A 19347-nucleotide genomic window follows, 5' to 3' on the forward strand; every position below is an offset into this window, starting at 1 on the left:
CACTACTGTTATTATTTGTTAATATTTATGTGGATATTGATATTGTCTATGAGTTAGGATGCAAAGCTGAATTTCATGTCTTCCATGAGTGTAAGAGATTGACAGAAATTTTAAAATAAATGGAAGATAAATTTTTTCTTAATAAAAATGTATAGAAACATTAACTCTTCAAGAAACACATATGATCAGCATAAATACAAGTCCCTTCTTTTAAAAATATAGTACTTATTTGTATCACTCTTTCACGTGCACACAAAATCACAAAGCCATTTTATGTCATCCAGCTACAGTTAGGATTATGTTTAGCTGTAAGTAGCAAAGAAATTCAACCAAAAACTTGTTTATTAAAAATTTTCCTATACACGCAAATCTGGGGGAGGGATTTGACCTGGTATCTAAAAGGTGATCAGGCATGGGATTAGGGAGGGAGTTTATGATTGTGTTTTCCTTCACGATAGAGGTATCACTTCCATGTTTCAGGAAGAAAATCACTGGAAAGGGGACAGGGAGTTATGGTGCCTGTACCAGAAGAGCAAAAACATTACAGAGAATCCCTAGCATGTTTCTGAGTATGACTCATTGGTCAGAACTATGCTATATGCAACCCCTCATTGTAAGAAAAGATGTGAAATGTAGTGGTTATTCTTTTTAAAGTTGGGGATACAGCTGTGCAAATCAAAATTGAAAGCTCTGTTAAGAAGGAAGCAGAAGCGAATGGTGATTAGATAGGCAACGCACAGTGTCTGCCTCCCTGACTACTAAAATGAGAATTCAGAATATTTGGCAGAGGCTAGCTTATTCCTCCTTGAGAAGTCAGTTGAAATTTCACAGTAGAGAAAGTATTTATTTAGAAAAATTGATAACAATGTCATTTACAGGTGCATTTATTGAGTACATATTGCACTTGAGACTTCATATCATTTTTAAATGTTGTCTCATTTAATTCATAGCAACTTAGCAAGATAGGTGTTTTTATTAACCTGTATTTACAAGGAAGCTTAGATGAGGATGAATAATTGCCCAAGGACACAGAACAAGAAAATCGCAAAGACAGGATTCAAAGACCCAGGTTCAAATCTGGGATATTGTGACTTCAAAACCTATGTGCTTCGTATTATATTATCTTGTTTTAAGAACAACCGGGAATGCTTCAGGTATAAAAGTGGGCCAGTGGAGGACTTGCCAGATGGAGGAAGCTGTCAGCTTCCAGCTTCTTCTGGCCTTGAAAACTTGAAGCTGTTGGTATCTGTTATGCAAACCATAATCCCCAAGCAAATTCTGAGCAAATACAGGCTACTGCAGTTAATGCTTAAGTGGTTTCAGGACCATCTAGTGGGAATGTTGCTTTGGGAACACAGTTGGATATTACTGGAGTACATTTGGGCCATTTTCCATCAAAAAGTAGGAACGTTCTTCTAATTAATTTTTACTGCACTTCTGCCTTTTACTCTGGTTTAGCAGACTGGGGATAAAGAAGCTTCAGTAACTGCATAAAGCTGCAAAATCATTTATTTCTGTCTCCTTGTACTAACCATTCCTTGTCATGGTCTTTGGGATGTACTGTGTCTGATATCCTCCATATTGACTTTCTTCTCACCCTTACTGCCTACCCTGAGAAGCTGTAAATACTTTTAAGTTAATTAATTTATTTTAATTGGAAGATAATTACTTTACAATATTATGATGGATTTTGCCATGCATCAACATGAATCAGTCATAGGTGTATATGTGTCCTCTCCCTTCTGAGCACCCTCCCACCTCTCTCCCCACCCCATCTCTCCAGGTTGTTACAGAGCATCAGCTTTGGGCCCCTGTGTCATAAATCAAACTCCCACTGGCTGTCTATTTTACATATGGCAATGTATATGTTTCAGTGCCATTCTCTCAAGTCATCCCATCCTCTCCTTCTCCCCGAGTCCAAAAGTCTGTTTTTTATGTTTGTGTCTCCTTTGCTGTAATTCATGTAGGATCCTCAGTACCATCTTTCTAGATTCCATGTATATGCATTAATATATGATATTTTGTAAACCTTTATTTTTACTCACTTAAGTGCGTGCATGCCCATGTGCTCAGTCATGTCTGACTCTTTGCTACCCCATGGACTATAGCCTGTCAGGATCCTCTGTCCATGGAATTCTCCAGGCAAGAATACTGGAGTGGGCTGCCATTTCCTACTCTAGGGGATCTTCCAGACCCAGATATCAAACCTGTGTCTCTTACATCTCCTGCATTGGCAGGCAGATTCTTTACCACTGGGAAGCCCACTCACTTGAGTACTTAGTTTCATTTCCAGAAGTTTGTCTTATAGCAGATGAATCTTGTCCTCCAGAGTATGTGGGAAATGTTCTGGAAAGGCAGCAGAAACGGTTCTCCTCCGTGAGAAAAGATGTGTGAGGTGGAGCTGGAGGAGTGAGGCAGCTGCGTGGCTGGGGGCCTGCAGCAGGGTTTGTGTGCAGGCAGCAGGAGACCCTGGAGCACTGTGCCCCTGCACACAGGTAGGTGCCCGCATCCCCAGGCTGGGCTGCAGTGATGAGAAGCGAGCTATCCTTTCTTGCTTCACCAAACTCAGCCCTTATTCTCTTCTGCTCCTTCACTTCTTTTGGTTTAGTTAATGTCACCAAGAGGACAGGCCCTTCCTCGGGCTTCTGTCTGTACCACTGAAAGAAGGTGAAGGTGCTTGAGGAGTTGCAGTACACGGTGACATTTCCTCCCTCCTGGATACGTAGAAACTTCGGATTCTGCTCCAGCTGATGGGTGCTCTCCCCTGTTTAGAAACAAAATAGAATGCAGCAGGGAAGGGAATTAGGGCCTCCTTCCCAACCCTAAATGATTATTTTCTCCCTTTTTCCTCTCTTGCTCTCTCCCTTTCTTCTTTCCTTCCTAATACTACCTTTCACTCTTTACCATAAAATAACCTGCTTTCAAGGTTATTTTTCATCTGCTGAGGATTTTCTGTTCATGTAATCAGTAACTTCTCAAACTCACATGCCAGTTGAATCCAAAAGACCAACACCAAGAGTTTCTGGAGCATCTTTTCTTCTTATCATTTGGTGGCTACTATCCCTGATTTTAGTTTTCCTTGAAAGATTCCCACCTGAAAGAGGCTTTTCTAGGCTATAGTAACACTTGCTACCCACTTTGATCTCAGCAAAAAGGTACAGACCTCTGTGTGTCAGCCAATTGAATCATTCACCCTCCACCCCCACTCCCGTTTCATCCAACCCCAAACTATGATTCTGGGAAGGACTTTGCCTTTTGAAATACTACCCTCCTGTGGAGAGGTAAAAAAAGTAATTTGCTTTCTTTTTATTCTTCTTATTGACAGTTTAACAGATTGAACCCATTAAAGTACAAGTAGAGAATAGGTTTTTTCTTTTTCACCATTGTCCTTTGAAACCTGCTCTGTTGAGTCCTTCCTTGACCCTAATTAAAATTTTGGCAGACTCCAGGGCTTTTCCAGTCACTTTCAGATAGTAAAAAATATAACAGTAGCCTAATATCACAAGGTTAATTTCTCTTTCATTTTAAATCTACTTAAAATGTGGGGAAGTCATGTTTTCACCTTTTCTAGGCTAAGAAACCTGCAGCAGGGAAGGGAAATGTCAGAATATCCTTACTGAAAAGTGATATCCCTACTTTCAATGATACTTTTGTTTCTCCCAATTTCGTTTGGTATGCACAAGTATCAAGATTTAAATAAGTCGGTGACCTGGTCAGACATGAAAATATGCCCTTTAAAATTTACCATTTTTAGGAGGTGGTCCTAAGCTGGCAGAGGAATAGGACAGGGAGGCCACTTTCTCCCTCACAAATTCATCAAAAGAACATTTGTACGCTGAGTAAATTCCACAAAACAACTTCTGAATGCTGGAAGAGGACATCAGGCACCCAGAAAAGCAGCCCATTGTCTTCGAAAAGAGGTAGGAAAAATATAAAAGGTAAAAAGAGAGACAAAAGAGGTAAGGACAGAAATCTGTCCCGGGAAGGGAGTCTTAAAAAAGAGAGAAGTTTCCAAACACCAGGTAACAGTCCCATTGGTGACTCTGTGGCAAACCTTGGAACCTCAGAGGGCAACATAACCGGGAGGAAAAATAAATAAATAATTAAAACCCACAGATTATGTGCCTAAGGCAACTCCCAGAGGAGAAGCAGCACAGACGCCTGCATCAGCCACTAGCAAGTGAGGGCTGCATTGCTTAGAGTAAGGACCGGGCCTGAATGCCCCCGAGGCCAAGCTGAGGGAACTAACTTGAGATAACAAACCAGACTGTGGGATAGCTACCCTGCGAAAAGCTCTAACCTAAGACACCGCCAGGCCTGCTCACAGAACAAAGGACTGAGCAGAGCTAGCCGGCTGCAGACTGGCTCATCCCCCACCAGAGACAGGCAGGCAAGGGCAGCCACAGCTGGAAGGGGACAATCATGACTCCAGAGGCATCATCTACCACACTGCAAGCAGGCTTTGTTGCTAACCAAGACTTCTTGAGATTCTGGACAGTCGACATTTGCCTGAGAAGGTACACCGGTTGTACACCGGTTGTACACCCAGAAAACTGAGTGGCAGGGACCGGGGAGGCGATAAGTCACAGCACCTGCGCTCACCAAACACCTGGTCACCTGAGCTGTTCGGACCTGGGAAGGGCACAAAATGCAGGCCCAACTGAGTCTGCGCCGTTGAGGAGTACCTGAGTACCTGAACCTGAGCTGCTTAGACCTGGGAAGTGCATGCAACTCAGGGCCTGCCTCAGACAGTTCCCGGCAGAGCAAACTAGAGCCTGAGCAGTGTAGACTGGGAAAGTACACACGCCCTGAGTGGGTGCAAACCCAGTGTGGCCGAGTCACTGCGAGCACTCCCCACACATGCCAGTGTTATTTGTTTGCACTATTCCTCCCTCCCCACAGCACGACTGAACAAGTGAGCCTAAAAAAGCATCCACCACCGCCCCCTTGTGTCAGGGTGGAAATTAGACACTGAAGAGACCAGCAAACAAAAGAAGCTAAAACAGAGGGAACCACCTTGGAAGTGATAGGTGCAATAGACTAAAACCCTGTAGTTAGCATCGACTACATAGGATGGGGCCTATAGATCTTGAGAAGTATAAGCCAGATCAAGGAACTATCTGAAAATGAACTGACCCCATACTGTCCACAACAACACCAGAGAAAGTCCTCGATAGAGTTTTACTAGTGTCATTCTTTAATTTTTTTTTATTTTCAAGTCCTCTATTATTCCTTTAATTTTCATTTTTATAACCTACTATTACTTTGCAAAAAACCCCCCTATTTTTGAAAGCAAACTTCATATATATATATTTTATAATATTTGTGACTGTGTTTTTTATTTTTTTTAAAAAAAATATTGTATTTTTGAGACTCCAACCTCTACTCTAGGTTTTTTAACTTTGCTTTTTGGTATTTGCTATCAATTTTGTACGTTTAAGAACCCAGTCTTCAGTACCCATTTTGACTTGGGAGTGAGATTACTGGCTTGACTTCTTTCTTCCCCTTTGGACTCTCCTTTTTTCTCCACCAGGTCGCCTCTATCTCCTCCCTCCTCCTTCTCTTCTCTACTCAACTCTGTGAATCTCTTTGTGTGTTCCAGACTGTAGAAAACACTTAGGGAACTGATTACTGGCTGGATCTCTCTCTCTCCTTTTGATCCCCCGCTTTATCCTCCTGGCCATCTCTGTCTCTTTCCTCGCTTTTCTCTTCTCTGGGAAACTCCGTGAATATCTCTGAGGGATCCAGACTGTGGAGAACACATAGGGACGTGATTACTGGCTAGCTTGTTCTCTCCTCTTTTGATTCCCTGTCTTCTTCTCCTGGTCACCTCTATCTCCCTCCTCCCTCTTCTCTTCTCCATGTAACTCTGTGAACCTCTCTGGGTGTCCCTCACTGTATAGAAACTTTTCATCTTTAACCTAGATGTTTTATCATCAGTGCGGTATAGATGGAGAAGTCTTGAGGCTACTGTAGGAATAAGACTGAAAACCAGAAGCAGGAGGCTTAAGTCCAAATCCTGAGAACACCAGAGAACTCCTGACTCCAGTTCAGTTCAGTCGCTCAGTCGTGTCCGACTCTTTGCGACCACATGAATCGCAGCACGCCAGGCCTCCCTGTTCATCACCATCTCCTGGAGTTCACTCAGACTCACTACCATTGAGTCCGTGATGCCATCTAGCCATCTCATCCTCAGTCGTCCCCTTCTCCTCCTGCCCCCAATGCCTCCCAGCATCAGAGTCCTTTCCAATGAGTCAACTCTTCCCATGAGGTGGCCAAGGTACTGGAGTTTCAGCTTCAGCATCATTCCTTCCAAAGAAATCCCAGGGCTGATCTCCTTCAGAATGGACTGGTTGGATCTCTTTGCAGTCCAAAGGACTCTCAAGAGTCTTCTCCAACACCACAGTTCAAAAGCATCAATTCTTCGGCCCTCAGCCTTCTTCACACTCCAACTCTCACATCCCTACATGACCACAGGAAAAACCATAGCCTTGACTAGACGGATCTTAGTCGGCAAAGTAATGTCTCTGCTTTTGAATATACTATCTAGGTTGGTCATTACTTTTCTTCCAAGGAGTAAGCATCTTCTAATTTCATGGCTGCAATCACCATCTGCAGTGATTTTGGAGCCCCCCAAAATAAAGTCTGACACTGTTTCCACTGTTTCCCCATTGATTTCCCATGAAGTGATGGGACCAGATGCCATGATCTTCGTTTTCTGAATGTTGAGCTTTAAGCCAACTTTTTCACTCTCTTCTTTCACTTTCATCAAGAGGCTCTTTAGTTCCTTTTCACTTTCTGCCATAAGGGTGGTGTCATCTGCGTATCTGAGGTTATTGAGATTTCTCCCAGCAATCTTGATTCCAGCTTGTGTTTCTTCCAGTCCAACATTTCTCATGATGTACTCTGCATAGAAGTTAAATAAGCAGGGTGACAATATACATCCTTGATGTATTCCTTTTCCTATTTGGAATCAGTCTGTTGTTCCATGTCCAGTTCTAACTGTTGCTTCCTGGCCTGCACACAGATTTCTCAAGAGGCAGGTTAGATGGTCTGGTATTCCCATCTCTTTCAGAATTTTCCACAGTTTATTGTGATCCACACAGTCAAAGGCTTTGGCATAGTCAATAAAGCAGAAATAGATGTTTTTTTGGAACTCTCTTGCTTTTTCCATGATCCAGCGGATGTTGGCAATTTGATCTCTGGTTTATCCGATGCTGTAAAGAGCGATATTGCATAGGAACCTGGAATGTCAGGTCTATGAATCAAGGCAAATTGGAAGTGATCAAACAAGAGATGGCAAGGGTGAACGTCGACATTCTAGGAATCAGCGAACTAAAATGGACTGGAATGGGTGAATTTAACTCAGATGACCATTATATCTACTACTGAGGGCAGGAATCCCTCAGAAGAAATGGAGTAGCCATCATGGTCAACAAAAGAGTCCTAAATGTGGTACTTGGGTGCAATCTCAAAAATGACAGAATGATCTCTGTTCGTCTCAAAGGCAAACCATTCAATATCACAGTAATCCAAGTCTATGCCCCAACGAGTAATGATGAAGAAGCTGAAGTTGAACAGCTTTATGAAGAACTACAAGACCTTTTAGAACTAACATCCCCCCCCCCCCAAAAAAAAAATAAGATAAAAAGATATCCTCCTGATTCCAGGGAACATTAATTGAAAGGAGCTCATCAAACGCCTCCGTACCTACACTGAAACCAAGCACCGCCCAGGGGCCAACAATTTCCAGAGCAAGACATACCACGAAAATTCTCCAGCAACACAGGAACACAGCCCTGAGCTTCAATACACAGGGTTCCCAAAGTCACACCAAAGCCACTGACATCTCAAAACTCACTACTGGACACTTCATTGCACTCCAGAGAAAAGAAATTCAGCGCCACCCAACAGAACACTGACACAAGCTTCCCTAATGAGGAAACCTTGACAGGCCACCTGTCCAATCACACCCACAGTGAGGAAACTCCACAATAAAGAGAACTCCACAAACTGCCAGAATACGGAAAGGCCACTCCAAACATAGCAATATAAACAAGATGAAGAGGCAGAGAAATACCCAGCAGGTAAAGGAACAGGATAAAAGCCCATCAAACCAAACAAAAGAGGAAAGATAGGGAATCTACCTGATAAAGAATTCTGAATAATGATAGTGAAAATGATCCAAAATATTCAAAACAAAATGGAGTTACAGATAAATAGCCTGGAGACAAGGATTGAGAAGATGCAAGAAAGGTTTAACAAGGACCTAGAAGAAATGAAAAAGAGTCAATATATAATGAATAATGCAATACATGAGATCAAGAACACTCTGGAGGGAAGTAACAGTAGAATAACGGAGGCAGAAGATAGGATAAGTGAGGTAGAAGATAGAATGGTAGAAATAAATGAATCAGAGAGTGAAAGAGTCAAACGAATTAAAAGAAATGAGGAAAATCTCAGAGACCTCTGGGACAATGATAAATGCCCCAACATTCGAATCATAAGAGTCCCAGAAGAAGAAGACAAAAAGAAAAACCATGAGAAAATCCTTGAGGAGATAATAGTTTAAAACTTCCTTAAAATGGGGAAGGAAAGAGTCACCCAAGTCCAAGAAACCCAGAGAGTCCCAAACAGGATAAATCCAAGGTGAAACACCCCAAGACACATATTAATCAAATTAACAAAGATCAAACACAAAGAACAAATATCAAAAGCAACAAGAGAAAAACAACAAATAACACACAAGGGGATTCCCATAAGGACAACAGCTGATCTTTCAATGGAAACTCTTCAGGCCAGGAGGGGATGGCAGGACCTACTTAAAGTGAAGAAAGAAATACCCTACAGCCCAGATTACAGTACCCAGCAAGGATCTCATTCAAATATGAAGGAGAAATCAAAAGCTTTACGGACAAGCAAAAGCTGAGAGAATTCAGCACCATCAAACCAGCTCTCCAACAAATGCAAAAGGATCTTCTCTAGACAGGAAACACAGAATAAACTCGAACCCAAAACAATAAAGTTCATGGCAACGGGATCATACTTATCAACTATTACCTTAAATGTAAATGGGTTGAATGCCCCAACCAAAAGACAAAGACTGGCTGAATGGATACAAAAACAAGACCCACCCACCTTGAATCAAGAGACACATACAGACTGAAAGTGAAGGGCTGGAAAAGATATTCCATGCAAAAAGAGACCAAAAGAAAGCAGGAGTAGCAATACTCATATCAGATAAAATAGACCTTAAAACAAAGGCTGTGAAAAGAGACAAAGAAGGACACTAGATTATGATCAAAGGATCAATCCAAGAAGAAGATATAACAATTATAAATATATATGCACCCAACATAGGAACGCAGCAATATGTAAGACAAATGATAACAAGTATGAAAGGGGAAATTAACAATAACACAATAATACTGGGAGACTTTATTATCCCACTCACACCTACAGATAGATCAACTAAACAGAAGGTTAACAAGGAAACACAAACTTTAATTGATACAATACACCAGTTAGACCTAATTGATATCTATAGGACATTTCACCCCAAAACAATGAATTTCACATTTTTCTCAAGCTCACACAGACCTGCTCCAGGATAGATCACATCCTGGTCCATAAATCTAGCCTTGGTAAATTCAAAAAAATCGAAATCATTCCAAGCATCTTTTCTGACCACAATGCAGTAAAATTAGATCTCAATTACAGGAGAAAAACTATTAAAAATTCCAACGTATGAAGGCTGAACAACACGCTACTGAATAACCAACAAATCACAGAAGAAATCAAAAAAGAAACCAAAATATGCATAGAAATGAGTGAAAATGAAAACACAACAACCCAAAACCTGTGGGACACTGTAAAAGCAGTACTAAATGGAAGGTTCATAGCAATGCAGGCATACCTCAAGAAACAAGAAAAAAGTCAAATAAATAACCTAACTCTTTTTGGGCTCCAAAATCACCGCAGATGGTGACTGCAACCATGAAATTAAAAGATGTTTACTCCTTGGAAGAAAAGTTATGACCAACCTAGATAGCATATTCAAAAGCAGAGACATTACTTTGCTGACTAAGGTCCGTCTAGTCAAGGCTATGGTTTTTCCTGTGGTCATGTACGGATGTGAGAGTTGGACTGTGAAGAAGGCTGAGTGCCGAAGAATTGATGCTTTTGAACTATGGTGTTGGAGAAGACTCTTGAGAGTCCCTTGGACTGCAAAGAGATCCAACCAGTCCATTCTGAAGGAGATCAACCCTGGGATTTCTTTGGAGGGAATGATGCTGAAGCTGAAACTCCAGTACTTTGGCCACCTCATGCGAAGAGTTGGCTCATTGGAAAAGACTCTGATGTTGGGAGGGATTGGGGTCAGTAGGAGAAAGGGACAACCGAGGATGAGATGGCTGGATGGCATCACGGACTCGATGGGCATGAGTCTGAGTGAACTCTGGGAGATGGTGATGGACAGGGAGGCCTGGCATGCTGCGATTCATGGGGTCGCAAAGAGTTCGACATGACTGAGCAACTGAACTGAGCTGAACTGATACCTAAAGCAACTAGAAGAGGAAGAAATGAAGAACCCCAGGATTAGTAGAAGGAAAGAAATCTTAAAAATTAGGGCAAAGATAAATGCAAAAGAGACAAAAGAGACCATAGCAAAAATCAACAAAGCCAAAACTGGTTCTTTGAGAGGATAAATAAAATTGACAAACCATTAGCCAGACTTATCAAGAAACAAAGGGAGAAAAATCAAATCAATAAAACTAGAAATGAAAATGGAGAGATCACAACAGACAACACAGAAATACAAAGGATCATAAGAGACTACTATCAGCAATTATATGCCAATAAAATGGACAATGTGGAAGAAATGGACAAATGTTTAGAAAAGTACAACTTTCCAAAACTGAGCTAGGAAGAAATAGAAAATCTTAACAGACCCATCACAAGCACAGAAATTGAAAGTCTAATCAGAAATCTTCCATCAAACAAAAGCCCAGGTCTAGACAGCTTCACAGCTGAATTCTACCAAAAATTTAAAGAAGAGCTAACACCTATCCTACTCTAACTCTTCCAGAAAATTGCAGGAGAAGGTAAACTTCCAAACTCATTCTATGAGGCCACCATCACCCTAATACCAAAATCAGACAAAGTGCCACAAAAAAAGAAAACTATAGGCCAATATCACTGATGAACATAGATGCAAAGAATCCTTAACTAAATTCTAGCAATCAGAATCCAACAACACATCAAAAAGATCATACATCATGACCAAGTGGGCTTTATCCCAGGGACGCAAGGATTCTTCAATATTCACAAATCAATCTATGTAATACACCACATTAACAAATTCAAAAATAAAAGCCATATGACTATCTCAATAGATGCAGAGAAAGCCTTTGACAAAATTAAACATCCATTTATGATAAAAACTCTCCAGAAAGCAGGAATAGAAGGAACATACCTCAACATAATAAAAGCTATATATGACAAACCCTCAGCAATTGAAAGCATTTCCCCTAAAGTCAGAAACAAGGCAAGGGTGCCCACTGCCACCACTATTATTCAACATAGTTTTGGAAGTTTTGGCCACAGCAATCAGAGCAGAAAAAGAAATAAAAGGAATCCAAATTGGAAAAGAAGAAGTAAAACTCTGTTTGCAGATGACACGATCCTCTACATAGAAAACCCTAAAGACTCCACCAGAAAATTACTAGAGCTAATCAATGGATATAGTAAAATTGCAGGATATAAAATCAACACACAGAAATGCCTTGCATCCCTATACACAAATAATGAGAAAACAGAAAGATAACTTAAGGAAACAATTCCATTCACCATGGAAAGAATAAAATACTTACAAATATATTTACCTAAAGAAAGTAAAGACCTATATATAGAAAACTGTAAAACACTGGTGAAAGAAATCAAAGAGGACACTAATAGATGGAGAATTATACCGTGTTCATGGATTGGAAGAATCAATATAGTGAAAATGAGTATACTACCCAAAGCAATCAATAGATTCAATGCAATCCCTATCAAGTTACCAACGGTATTTTTCACAGACCTAGAACAAATAATTTCAAGATTTGTATGGAAATACAAAAAACCTCGAATAGCCAAAGCAATCTTGAGAAAGAAGAATGGAACAGGCGGAATCCACCTGCCTGACTTCAGGCTCTATTACAAAGCCACAGTCATCAAGACAGTATGGTACTGGCACAAAGACAGAAATAGAGATCAATGGAACAAAATAGAAAGCCTAGAGATAAATCCACGCACCTATGGACACCTTATCTTTGACAAAGGAGGCAAGAATGTACAATTGAGAAAAGACAATCTCTTTAACAAGTGGTGCTGGGAAAACTGGTCAACCACTTGTAAAAGAATGAAACTAGATCACTTTCTAACACCATACACACACACAAAAAAAACTCAAAATGGATTAAAGATCTAAACATAAGACCATAAACTATAAATCTCCTAGAGGAGAACATAGGCAAAACACTCTCCAACATAAATCACAGCAGGATTTATTCCACCTCCCAGAATATTGGAAATAAAAGCAAAAATAAACAAATGGGACCTAATTAAAATTAAAAGCTTCTGCACAACAAAGGAAACTATAAGCAAGGTGAAAAGACAGCCTTCAGATTGGGAGAAAATAATAGCAAATGAAGCAACTGACAAAGAATTAATCTCAAAAATATACAAGCAACTCCTGCAGCTCAATTCCAGAAAAATAAACGACCCAATCAAAAAAATGGGCCAAAGAACTAAACAGACAGTTCTCCAAAGAAGACATACAGATAGCTAACAAACACATGAAAAGATGCTCAACATCACTCATTATATGGCTGCTATCTAAAAGTCCACAAGCAATAAATGCTGGAGAGGATGTGGAGAAAAGGGAACCCTCTTACACTGTTGGTGGGAATGCAAATTAGTACAGCCACCATGGAGAACAGTGTGGAGATTCCTTAAAAAACTAGAAATAGAACTGCCATATGACCCAGCAATCCCACTGCTGGGCATACACACTGAGTAAACAAGAACTGAAAGAGACACATGAACCCCAATGTTCATCGCAGCACTGTTTATAATAGCCAGGACATGGAAGCAGCCTAGATGTCCATCAGCAGATGAATGGATAAGAAAGCTGTGGTACATATACACCATGGAGTATTACTCAGCCATTAAAAAGAATACATTTGAATCCGTTCTAATGAGGTGGATGAAACTGGAGCCTATTTAGAGAGTGAAGTAAGCCGGAAAGAAAAACACCAATACAGTATACTAATGCGTATATATGGAATTTAGAAAGATGGTAACAATAACCCTGTATGCGAGACAGCAAAAGAGACACAGATATATAGAACAGTCTTTTGGACTCTGTGGGAGAGGGTGAGGGCAGGATGATATGGGAGAATGGCATTGAAACATGTAAATTATCATATGTGAAACGAATCGCCAGTCCAGATTCGATGCATGATACAGGGTGCTCAGGGCTGGTTCACTGGGATGACCCAGAGGGATTGTATGGGGAGGGAAGTGGGAGAGGGCTTCAGGATGGGGAACACATTTACACCCGTCGCAGATTTATGTCAATGTATGGCAAAACCAATAGAATATTGTAAAGTAATTAGCCTACAATTAAAATAAATAAATTTATATTAAAAACAAAAAATAAGTTTAAAAAATAAAATAAAAATAAAATTTACCATTTTTAGCTAAGATAACAGAAGATAAAGAACATATCATCTTATCATTTCTGGTATCCTCAACAAGCATGTTGAGCAGTGAAGTGTCTGTAAAGTGCATTTGTGGATGAAAGTGTGCTGTGTTTTTAATGAAATTGTATCATATTTTCTGAGTCATATGGCATGGATCAGTAAGCAGCAGTGAAAGTCTCTCAGTCATGTCCAACTCTTTGCAACTCCATGAACTGTAGCCTGCGATGCTCCTCTGTCCAAGGGATTTTTCAGGCAAGAATACTGGAGTGGGTTGCCATTTCCTCCTCCAGGGGAGCTTCCTGATCTAGGGATCAAACCCAGTCCTTTTTGTCTCCTGCATTGCATTACTTTGAAGTCAAAGTGGAATACATACTTGACAATGAATTAAGGACAACCACATTTATACATAAGCAAAGTAAAAGCTTGTATGTTAGAATAAAATATGCAAAAATATAAAATCAAAATACTAAGATATAGAAATAATTTCTACAAATATAAAAAGAAAACCTTAAAGAAAAGTGATCAAAAAATAGAAATAAGTATATGACCAGTGTTAAATAACAGAGTGCCAATTCATAGAGAAAAAGTTGCTCAAAAGCACTAGGGTTCAAAAAAATGTATGTAGGTAAAGTATGTTTGGATTGTTAAAATAAAAACACCAGTAATTCCCAATTTGTGGAGAGTGCAAAATGTACCTGCTCGTTCACTGTTAATAGAAGTATAATTGTTTAAACCATTTGGAGGGCAAATGGTCACTGTCTTCATTTACATGTGCTTTTCTTTAGGTTTCTTAGGTAGCTCAAGAGATAAAGAATCTGCCTGCAATGCTGGAGACCTCGGTTTGATCCCTGGGTCAGGAAGATCCCCTGGAGAAGGGAATGGCAACCCACTCCAGTATTCTTGCATGGATAATCCCATGGACAGTAGAGCCTGGTGGGCTACAGTCCATGGGGTCACATAGAGTCAGACATGACGAAGCAACTTTCACTTTCACTTCTTTAGGAAAAAGGTGACTTTCTTTCACTTTCATAGCAATTACAATTTCATAAATTTCATTAAATAGACACTGCTACATACATAAAAATTGTATGTACATAGATGTATAAAACAACATTCTCTATGACAGCAAAGAAACAGAAACACATATGCATTAATAAGATAATAATTAATTAAATAACAAAATCTTTCAAAGTACTAAATCAGTATCAAAAAGGGTAAAGTATGCCTCTTTATATTTTTTAATTATAGAAATAGCTCCAGGACACTATTAAATGAAAATAAAAAGGCAAGTTGGAAAAATTAAAATAATCCAGTTTACATGGCAAATTCTATATGTCCATGTATGTGTACACGTATATGAGTGCATGTATGTGTTAATGTATAGTGTTAATCACTCAGTCGTGTCCGACTCTTTGCGACCTCATGGCCTGTAGCCCACCAGGCTCCTCTGTCCATGGAATTCTCCAGGCAAGAATACTGGAGTGGGTTGCCATTTCCTTTTCCAGGGGCTCTTCCTAAGCCAGGGATTGAACACGGTTCTCCCGCACTGCAGATAGACTCTTTACCCACTGAGCCACCAGGGAAACCCTGTTAATGTGTATGTAGTTGCATAAAATGATCTGCAAAGACATACTTAATTGAAACAGAATAGGCTGGTATCATAAACTATCAGAACTGGTTTTCTCAGAGGACCATGGGAGCTGTGGTGGAATGAGCCATAGGCTTTCACTTTTGGTCTGTCTGAGACTTTCATGATGAGATGGATCTATGCGTTGCTTCTCTGTGTGTGTGTGCTCACTGAGTCGACCCAGCCGTGTTGAGAGAGTTAATTCTTAGGTAGGTTGATAAGAAGTCCGGTTCCTAATGAGGAGAAAGGGAGGAGAAAAGGACAAACAATTGTTTTCTTTATTCCTTAGTCTTAATCACAGAAAACGTTTTGTTCTTGCTTTTTTTCTTTAAGCCCAGAGTTAATGATTATATAGCAGAGAAGAAAAGTTATGACCAACCTAGATAGCGTATTAAAAAGCAGAGACATTACTTTGCCAACAAAGGTCTGTCTAGTCAAGGCTATGGTTTTTCCAGTAGTCATGTATGGATGTGAGAGTTGGACTATAAGGAAAGCTGAGTGCAGAAGAATTCATGCTTTTGAACTGTGGTGTTGGAGAAGACTCTTGAGAGTCCCTTGGACTACAAAGAGATCCAACCAATGCATCCTAAAGGAAATCAGTCCTGAATGTTCATTGGAAGGACTGACGTTGAAGCTGAAATTCCAATACTTTGACTACCTGATGTGAAGAGCTGACTCATTTGAAAAAGACCCTGATGCTGGGAAAGGTTGAAGGCCAGAGGAGAAGGGGACAACAGAGGATGAGATGGTTGGATGGCATCACCGACTCAGTGGACATGAGTTTAAGCAAACTCCAGGAGTTGGTGATGGACAGGGAGGCCTGGCATGCTGCGGTTCATGACATTGCGAAGAGCTGGACAGGACTGAGCGACTGAACTGAACTGAACTGAATGATTATACAACAAAACAGCTCATCTTGCTCAAGAATGTGTTTTTCCTTAAACTCTGTACCAATGATTATATGAGAACAACGTGTCCTGCTGGAGGAGTGTTTCTCCTTAAGAATCTTCTGACTAATCCTGCTATCTTAAAATGCTTATCGTGGGAGTGGTCTGGTAAGATCTTTCTAATGTTAATTCTAATTCCATTGTCTTAAAATGTACATTCTGGGAGTGGGTCTGATAAAACCTTTACAGTCTTTTGATTTACTGTAATAACCAATTGAAAAGTATATAGCTCCCTTGCTAAGATTAGTGAGGGGGGCACTGTCTGTCCCCTTCTGATGTCTGTCAGAATTTTTTTCTGTCCTTTTTCATTGTAATAAAACTTCTGCCACACAAGAGCCTTGAGTGGTCAAGCCTGGCCTCTGATCCTGAAGCTAAATTTTCTTCTCTGGAGATCATGAATCCCATACTGTTCACCATAAGCTATCAGTGTCAGATTCTTTGTGACCCCATGGACCATAGCCCGCCAGGCACCTCTGTCCGTGGGATTTTTCTGAAAAGAATACTGGAGTGGGCTGCCATTTCTTCCTCCAGGGGATCTTCCTGACCCAGGGATCAAATCCCCTGTGTCTCCTGCATTGGCAGGCAGATTCTTTACCACTGAACCGCTTGGGAAGCCCATGTGTTGCTTGTTTGCTTGGTAAGTCACTTCAGTCATGTCCTACTCTTTGCGATGCTATGGACTGTAGACCAACAGACTCCTCCATCCATGGAATTCTCAGGCAAGAGCACTGGTTTGGGTTGCCATTTCCTCCTCCAAGGGATCTTCCTGACACAGGATAGAACCCACGTCTCCTGTGGCTCCTGCATTGCAAGTGGATTCTTTACTGCTGAGCCCACCTGGGAAGCCCCATGTGTTACTCAAGAAATATAAAAAACAGATAAAAACTCTTTTATAGGAAAGGGGTTTCTAGATAAATAAAAATAAATTAATGTTCACCTGATTTTTGTTTCTTTCCAAAAAATAGCTTCATCACATCTATGCATGTTGTAGACTAACAACAAAAAATTTTGAAATTTTTCTCAGGACAAGAATTTGTTTCTATTAAGTGGAACAATGATAATAATGTGATTTTCAGAGTCTGGACTTGCCTTGGGTTCAAAGGAAAGAAGTCTGTGGGACAATTTGTATTTTCCTCATCTATTATGTGGAGGCTAATATACCGAAACCAATATTATTGACACGAAGAGGAGCCATGATAAATGATTAACACCTCTTCACTTCATTTCTATGTTAAAATTAATATTCTTCTTATAATTTGTCTCAGCCACATGAACCAATGAAGCACTTCTTCCTTGTCCTCTTTTTCTTCTGTTTTTATCCATCTTCTTCCATTTCTATTCTCTTCATTTTTCTCCTCTCTTACTGCTCTTCTGACTCTCCTTCCAGATGACCCTAGATTTGCTCTCATGCCTGTTCCCCGACTGTGTCCCCCCCTTCTTCCCACCAGAGAGATACTGCACAGGTGCAGCCCCATCTGTCCCAGTGTGCCTCTCTCAGGACACAGTAGTACACAGCGGTGTCTCTCAGGGTGACCTGGGACAGGACCAAGGTGCTGGACTTTCTGTCTGAAGCTATGTTTAGAGAGCCCATGCTGCTGTTCACTGTGTCTCGGAAGCCATGAATGACATAGTGTGGACTCTGATTGGGAGTTTGCCGATACCAATGTATATAGTCCAATGCATCGATGGTAGAGTGGTTACAAGGAAGGTTTACATCCTCTCCTTCAGCACAATCCATGGAACTGAGCTGGGTGATCTCAACATCAACCATAATCCCTAAAGAGTCAAGAAAATAAAATTATCCCCTGACCACAAATCAGTGTAATTCTGTGGATCAAGTGTACAATATTCCCATAACTGTCTGGACCTACGCCCTACTCCAGTGTTTTCATTTCTGTCCTGCCAGCATATCACTGATGCTTATTATATAGAGACCAAAGACACATGGCAAGAATAGAAACTCCATAGGCTTTATTTCATGGGTCCTTGGCTCAATAACTCCGGAGGTTTCTTACAACCTAGTTATTGCTAAGTGCTCTTCTGGGATCATAGATAATTTGACCTGTCATGTAGAAGTTTGTGTGTGCAAGTGTATTAGTTGTTCAATCGTGTTTGACTCTGTGACCCCATGGACTATAGCCCACCAGGCCCCTCTGTCCATGGAATTCTCCAGGCAAGAATACTAACTAGAGTGGGTTGCCATTTCCTACTCCAGTAGAAGCTTGTGCTCCCTGACAAACCCAGAGATCATTTCTCAGTTCCATCACTATAATGCTGGATAAAGCACAGGGAGAGGAGAAGAGAGCAAATGACCCTTCACGGTCCTTCAGTTTCAAATCATCCCTTGCAGACACAGAACACTTACCCAATGTCAGAAGCACAGTTACCCCAGTCACCAGCCTCATACTTCAAGGATAAACCAGGGTCGTGGGCTCAGAGCTCAGGCTTGTGTCTAATCCTGGATAAAGAGGTTCCAGAGAACAGAAGCAACTGCTGCTAGTAGAGACTTACAACCAGTGCAGGTACCACTATCTTGTTGCCAGGACCTTCTCAGCCAATGATTGTGCAGTTCCTCCTCTGTTTTAGTCATGTCCCCAAAAGAAGGAGAGTCATCCCCAGCTCACACAGTGCCCACTGTCATCCCTGTGAAGTTTAAAGTCTGGCTCTGGACGAGGAACACCAAACACAATATTGTGTCTATCCACAACCATTGTTTCATCATTTGTGTTTTTAAAGAAATTTTCTGATGCCCTATGAAGCTTGTGGAAAGCACTGATTAATCCTAGAAAACTGAACTGAGCACTGTATTTTAAGGAGATGAAAATTCCTATCCACATTCTGGAAAATGTATGTGAGTTTCCAAAGTAGGCAATGATGTGCTCAGGGAGGGCAGGAAAAATTAATAATGTTGAGACTAAAAGTTAAACGTTCTGGAGCTCAGGTTCAGAGTTCCTATAAAGGTCCCTGGATTCAAGCATCTACTGCCCTCTAGGTAGAAATTTCTCAATGCATCCATTCTTGATATAGG

At 40.7% G+C, this 19347-nt stretch overlaps 2 gene segments (V, D, J or C); both read right to left on the minus strand.

Annotated features, from left to right (window-relative positions):
* Positions 1-2246: 2246 nt before the first annotated feature.
* On the minus strand, positions 2247-3157 carry LOC132660104 (T cell receptor alpha variable 27-like). The segment is given in 2 exon segments: positions 2247-2764; positions 2986-3157. Coding segments are annotated over 2 exon segments (564 nt in total).
* A 14567-nt stretch (positions 3158-17724) lies between these two features.
* Positions 17725-18804, minus strand: LOC132660105 (T cell receptor alpha variable 26-2-like). The segment is given in 2 exon segments: positions 17725-18095; positions 18685-18804. Coding segments are annotated over 2 exon segments (411 nt in total).
* Between the last annotated feature and the right edge of the window lie 543 nt (positions 18805-19347).

The sequence above is a fragment of the Ovis aries genome, chromosome 7, assembly GCF_016772045.2.
Source record: "Ovis aries strain OAR_USU_Benz2616 breed Rambouillet chromosome 7, ARS-UI_Ramb_v3.0, whole genome shotgun sequence".
Taxonomy (NCBI): domain Eukaryota; kingdom Metazoa; phylum Chordata; class Mammalia; order Artiodactyla; family Bovidae; genus Ovis; species Ovis aries.